Below are 7,150 nucleotides of genomic sequence, written 5' to 3' on the forward strand. Positions count from 1 at the left end.
GCGCGGATTCGGATTGGGCAGCAGCCCCAAAGCGGTTAAATAGAGCTGGGGAACGTCTTCGCGGCTCTTGAGTTCCTGAGATGATGAACATTTCCTCATGGATTCCATGAAACTGTGAATTACTGTTATTCTATTTACTTGTCTTCATAGTCTGTGTCTAGCCTAATAATCTATTATTTATCTCTTCAACAACACTGTGATGTTTCCTGCAAACAAAACATCTTTTCAAGCATGCCATTCTCAAGCTAGCTATCTGGGTCATGCTGGGCTTGATCTGCGCAAATTGAGGCTGAACATTTTTCATCTGCGAATGCTGGTGTCTCGTATTAGCTCTGAGCAAAACTGACTGCTGTCAGCCTGACAAAACTGGTATGAGAAAGGTCTAGGCCAACTCTGCATATATGTCCAAAACTATGATTTTTAGGACCAAATCCATCCAATATTTAATGAAAAATGTCGGTATGAAGAGAGGGAAGAAAAAAGACCCCCTTTTTCTTTCCCTGCAAGCTGGGAAAAATCTAACAATCAAGAAAGCAGGTAGCTATAGGTACTTTCTATTCCGCACCGCAGGTCTTATTTACTGTCACCCCTCTCGATATGCCTCGATTTCCCGAAACATCATCTCGACATCAACCCCCAACTCGAAATCCATCAAGAAGCTGAAATTAATCTCGAGCTTCGCCAGCTCCCGCTCCGTCACTCCCCCAACTCTAGCAAACCGTCCATGTCGGTAGCAGAGATCCTCCATCATCTTCGCTGCTACCCGCAACCCTCCTAGAACGAGCCGATGCATGTTGCGTGGTGTAACATATATGATTTTCTCCACAATCGCTAGGCGTCTGATATATTGACTTGTGGCGAGATATACTGCCGTTGACATCGGGCAGTAACGATGGACTCGGAGGAGATAGTCTTCCAGAGATATCGGGGATATCTGCTTGCAGTAAAAGCTCTTGATCAATATCATTGGGGAGACGGTAGAAGGATCTTTTGTCCCAGGTCTCGGGTTAGCGTTCAACGAAAAGTTGTCTGCCATGGCGCAGTTATCATTCGCCGTCTGGTATGAGATGGTGGTTTCTCCCATTGGTGTAGTAGATGAGGGGATATCGCCAGTAAGTTTGGCTAATTTTTTCACATGTGCGCAGAGAATCATCAAAGCTGATTCAGGGGGAACACTGGTTACTTTATCGTAATAAGGTGATTTAGTATCCCCAGCAGAACCAGAAACAGGCTGGGGCCTCGTCTTCGGGGAAAGAGAGAGCCGCCGCACCGGCGAGGCTAGATCAGTAGCCATATCGCCATCTGATTCCTCGCTTCGTCTGTTCATTTCTGTGAATGTTCGCGACATCTGAAAGACTTCATTTACTCTTTTCCTAGAGACTAGTACGTGCCAGGCCAGGTTTCCTCACGTACGGGACATCCGGGGCTTGCCGCATCTCAGTGTCAGGTGAAAGTTCATTTCCGGCAATGAGGCTTGCATTGTAGAGTGGTGTCGGGCTAAATTCGGCGAGCACGAAGGTTTGATTGAATATACATGCAACTGCAGATATCCAGGCGGTTGGCTCGGATTGTTCAAGTGCGTCTTGTATCTCTGACCTGAGAGAGACACTTCACAGAACATCAAGAATGCCAATTGCGTATTTGTCGTTGCAGGTTCCCCACGATTAAACATTTACTCCGAGGTGAACCCCAGAGTCCATAGGATGTGCGAAAAATAACAGACAAGACTAAGCAAGGCGTGTTTGTGTATTTTTATCCAGACGATAAGACCTAAGAGCGTTGCCCTGTTGAGCAGGAGGCGCCCCGGAGCAGAAATTAACGAGAACAATTAAATAAAACAGCGAAGGGAGAAGATACCAAAAACAAGGAATAGTAGCTTATGCATTGTAGGATAGTTGAAGGTTGTATTGATAGATCTATCTACAGGAACATAATATAGTGGTGGGTCACGTGATCTAGTGGGATCGCTTAACCGCAACGGCCGTAAGGGCCAACACCCCCCCTCGAGATAACAAGAATCACATACAAAAACACCCAAACCACCAAGATAGTCTGTCAAAATCAAATACAAATGTAAAATTAAACATTCCCAACTTTTACACCTGTGAGACCTAGTAAAATCATGAATCATACAAATATCACAGTGTCTAGAGATTTAGTAAGTCTATTTATTATTATCTGAGTAATGAGAATATATTCTAAATCAATGACTCTCTGATTCAACTGTTAATATGAAAAATGAAAATATGTATTAATATGTTTGCTTCAGACTGTAATAACTGTCATCTTTATAAGATCTATAATATTCTTATTATCAGTGAGAATCTGTATCAGAGATATAATAATAAAGTCAAGCTTAATTATGAAATTCTAAATTCATGTTATCTTACAGACTGTCTCACTGAGAGTTATATATTCAGTCTCATTGAAACTTAGAGATATACAAGATTGCTTCACTGAATATCATGAAATCAGACTATCTATAAGCTTAAAAATATAGCTGAATATTGATTTTCTATTATCATTTAAGAGATCAGCTCAATTGAAATCTGAGTAGCTGAAGAGTAGATAGAAATTATCAGAGAAATCAGAGATAATGAAAGAATTGATAGAAATGAAAAAATTGATAGAAATGAAAGAAACAGAAGAAATGATAGAAATGAAAGAAATAATAGAAACAGACCTCTCATACAGACTGTGTCTATAGAAAATACTCAGATTCATGATCTCTTTTAAATAACATATAATATGTAATAGAGTCTTTCAACATTGAGATATTAAATCAATGTTTCATTGAGTGAGTAGTGAGACAGTGTGAGTGATATTAGAATGTGTTTTAACTGCAAGATATTATAAGTAACTCATATTATATTAATATCACTAAATTGTGAAATCAGTCTCTTTCTCAGATATAGAGAAATCATTAATATAGAATTCATTCTTCATTAATATTCTGATAATAGCTGTATTATCAAGATAGAAATCTTTAACAAGATATTTAATATATTAATAATATATCAAATTAATTCTCTTATCTGAATAATTAATCTTTATACTTAAATACTTGATTGACTGATATAGATTCTTGACTTTCAATTTCTCACTGAGTATACTCACTAGTTAATCAATATTCTCAGAAGCTTCAGATATGATATTGAGATTATTAATATAGATTATTATATAGAGATGATGTCTGAATATATAATATCAGAGTACTGAATTATGAGTACTGACTGTAAATTCAAGATTACTTAACAGAGCTGTTAAGTAATTATATCAGATCTTCATCACAGAGTTCAGACTGTATAAACTATTCTCAACTGCACAGACAAGTGTTTTCAGCAAACCTGTCTTAAATTCAGTGAGTTATCTTATATAGATCTTCTTGATAAGATACTTATAAAGATATATTATCACTATATTTATCTAACAGAGTGTTCAACTGTGTAGTACTGCTATTGTAAAAAGAATATGATTAGTAGTATCAGTGATAACAGAAGTGTAGATCTCTTCTCTAGAACTCTTCTTAAGTCAGTTATTATAAATTACTCAATATAATTTTCTAAGAATATTATCAGAATCAGTATTTGAGTTCACAGGTCTATCTTTCTTAAGAAACATTTAACAGTCTGAAGTAATTAGTTCATCTCTCAGAATATCAGATCTAGAGATCAGACTTTATATATTATATCTCTTCAGATCAGTAATCTCATATTATATAAACTTCTTTTAATAATCTTCTATTTCTTCTAACTGTGATGTGACATTCTTATAGAACTTCAGAAGATTGTCTGTAATAAGACTTAAAGTGTAAGTAGTCAGTGATTTTGCAGGTCATAATTATATAGAATTCAGATTATCAATGTCAGAAGCATCTTCATCATCAATTAGATGAATATCAGATTCTGATTTAATAATATAATTAATGAGTTTCACAGATGTAATAACTGGTTTTTCAGTGATCAGAAACCTCACATCACTACTGATAATAATCTTATCAGATTTGAGATATTATAAATGATATATTGATGTGTCACTGAATTCAATAATATAATAGAAATCAGTGCATGGAGAAAGCTTATCTACAGACTGCTGAAATTCATGCAAGTGAATAAAAATCTCTGCACTTAATCAGTGAAAATGTCTTACATTCAGCAGAGTATTTGTAAGTGTATATTAAGAAATCTTATATGAACTTGAAATCACAGAAGTCTCTACAGTAGAGAACTAAAATTTCAAGTTATAAAGAACTGTAGATGTGAGAGTATTATTAATTATTATAATCACTGTCTCTAGAACATCTGCTCAGAACTTTTTAGAAAGATTATCTTTCAAAAGAGCAGCTCTAATCTGTTTCATAATAGTATGAATTTCATATTCAGAAACATCATTCTGATGTGATGAATGTGATGCTGTTAATTCTCATTTAATACTATATAAATTCATAACTGTGTGCATATGTGTGAATTAGAAAACATCATCAATATCAGTCTGTAGAAAAGCAGAGACTGTATACTCAAGATTACTCATGAATCTGAGTCATAACTCAAAGTATTGAACAGTCTCATTCTTGAACTTCAAAAAATACACTCAATGATAGTAAGTTATATTATAGATGATAAGTATTCAGTATTTGATCTTCTGACAGAACTCTAAGAAGTGATCAGAAAGGTCTTTCAATGTATATTCATTATCTATAAGATTAATATAAATCTTCTCAATGAGTTAAATAGATCTAGGCATTGATGTTTTTGAATAATCTCATATCATATCTGTCTTAACACATTTCTTATAAAAGAACTTAGTCTTAGAATCTTTAATTGTAACTTCAGTATGAGAATTCTTAATCATAGCAATTATAGCATCAGCATGAATGTGATCAAGATCACAGTATCAGTTCAAAAGAGTCTTTGATATTCTTGTATTCTTGAGACCTGTATTCAGAACTGTAGAATTGATGTTATTAACAGTAGTAATAGCAGTCACAGAAAGATTAACTTTTCAGTCAAGATTATACTCATGTGACATTGTAATATACTTGACTGCCTTGTTCAGATAATTGAGATTCTCATTGAACTCTTATTCATTGATCTTATATATATTGTTCTGAGCAGTCTGAACTGTATGAAAAATAACACTATTCAGAGCTCTGTAAATGAAAAATGAGAGAATAGTAAAAGACAATGTAAATTGAAATCTCTGATCTTCAAGCTTTATAAATGAGAGCAGATTAACTGTAATATTAGAAATATAGTGAATATTCTGTAAGTTAACATCATCACTCTCAATCTTCAAGATAACAGTCTCAATCTTCTTGACAAACTCAGTTCTCTCAGTCACAGAATCAACAGAGATATTATCATTAAAAGATTTAATGTTTGAAAAAGAATGAAGCTTATCTGTTATATTCAGACTTACACATATGTTCAAATATCAAGATCTAGATAATGATTTTTCAGTGACTGTGAAAGAGAAATAGAACTTAATCTTTATAATTACTGCATTTACTGCTGATTAAGAACTTATCAAGTTATTCTTCTTCTCTTTCTTCTTATCATTCTTCTTATCATTCTTCTTTTTCTTTTTATCAGAGTGTAAGATGAAACATCTATCAACAGTATGTTCATATCTTCTGCAGTGAGTGTACTTTTATACAGATATACTTTTATTCTCATCTTTATTCTTATCTTTGTTCTTTTTCACAGTCACAGAATCAGTCTGAGACTGCTTTTTTCACTCAGTGATAATCTTCTTAAATATATGATTGATCAGTTGCTTTATCAAATCATTGATATTAATGTTAACAATGAGTCTCTGATTAGTGAAGAAAAACTTATTCAAACATGTCTTGATAAACAGTCTTTGATAATTCTGTAGATTGTTGAGAAAAAGATTATGATATACATTCTCAGTACTCTGACAGAGCTTCTTATGACAGATAACAAGATAGTGAAAATATCTCTGAAAAGTAAGATAATCATTCTTCTTGACTTATAATTTTGTCAATTTCTTGAAGATATTAACTCATTCTTCTATCAGTGATATTATATATTCAATATTAATCTTGTTTCACAGAGCTGCAGTATTATCAGCTTTCAAGATTTCAATAGTAGTTCAAACATTTTTAATAAGACTCAATAGTATACATTTATATAGAGACTTAAAACAGATTCTTCACTTCTCAGAGTTAATATAATATGTAAAAGAGAATTCTTATTAAATTCTCAATAGAATGTTAGTTTCATTAATAACTTCTGTATCAGTTAATATATCAATATATCAGACTTCATAATTAGAGTTATTAAATGTAATCACTGATTTGATATCTAGTGTATATTTAACTTTCTTTTGATATTTCTGCAACTCATCTCTCATAGTGTCTCTTTATACAGATATAGTAAGATATTGAGTGATTTCAGCTGCAGTTATCTGATTCTGTAGCATTATCTGTATAAGATTCATAAGATTGTCTGCAGTGCAATAGATAGATTGATTCAGATTATCATTAAAAGTCAGTATTTCAGAGATAAGAGATGATGAAGAATTTAAAGAGTTAAAATAAACAGATTCTGTAGATAAATATTAACTCTGCTTTTCTTTATTCTGAAACTTCTCTATTATCTTATTATCAAATTTCATACTCTGATAAAAACTGATCTCAGTCTTATCTTGCAAGTCAGAAGCTTTCTTATAATGAGTAATTATTCTATTAATAAGTTATTTAGTAAAGTATGTGATTCTGAATCTTGAGCTGAACTCTGAAGTAATAGATATATTATTTATATTGAGATGGCTCTGCTTCTTCTAGATGTGTAAAAAAATAAAAAAGTGATATTCTTCACAACAGAGAATGTGCTTTCTCAAAAATATATAAAGTATATAAATCTGCTGATCAGTAAATTCAGAAAAAATGAAATATCTCTAATAAAGAGTGAGAGTCTTTTCAAAAAAGATGAACTATTTCTCATCAAAAAATATTGATATAACATTTTAAAAAGAAAAACATGCTATTCAGACTATAATCTATAGAATAGTTAAAGGTTGTATTGATAAATCTATCTACAGAAACATAATATAGTGATGAGTCACATGATCTAGTGAGATCACTTAACCGCAACGGCCGTAAGAGCCAACATGCATTATATGAGTT

At 32.7% G+C, this 7,150-nt stretch overlaps 1 protein-coding gene across 1 annotated transcript; it reads right to left on the minus strand.

The window, feature by feature from the left end:
• Nucleotides 1-2: 2 nt before the first annotated feature.
• BDCG_00259 (PHO85 cyclin-7) lies at nucleotides 3-1,890 on the minus strand. The gene has a single exon (XM_045415780.1). The coding sequence runs from the start codon at nucleotides 1,346-1,348 to the stop codon at nucleotides 584-586; it is 765 nt and encodes a 254-aa protein (XP_045271645.1). The 5' UTR covers nucleotides 1,349-1,890; the 3' UTR covers nucleotides 3-583.
• Between the last annotated feature and the right edge of the window lie 5,260 nt (nucleotides 1,891-7,150).

This window comes from Blastomyces dermatitidis (genome assembly GCF_000003525.1).
Source record: "Blastomyces dermatitidis ER-3 genomic scaffold supercont1.1, whole genome shotgun sequence".
Lineage (NCBI taxonomy): Eukaryota > Fungi > Ascomycota > Eurotiomycetes > Onygenales > Ajellomycetaceae > Blastomyces > Blastomyces dermatitidis.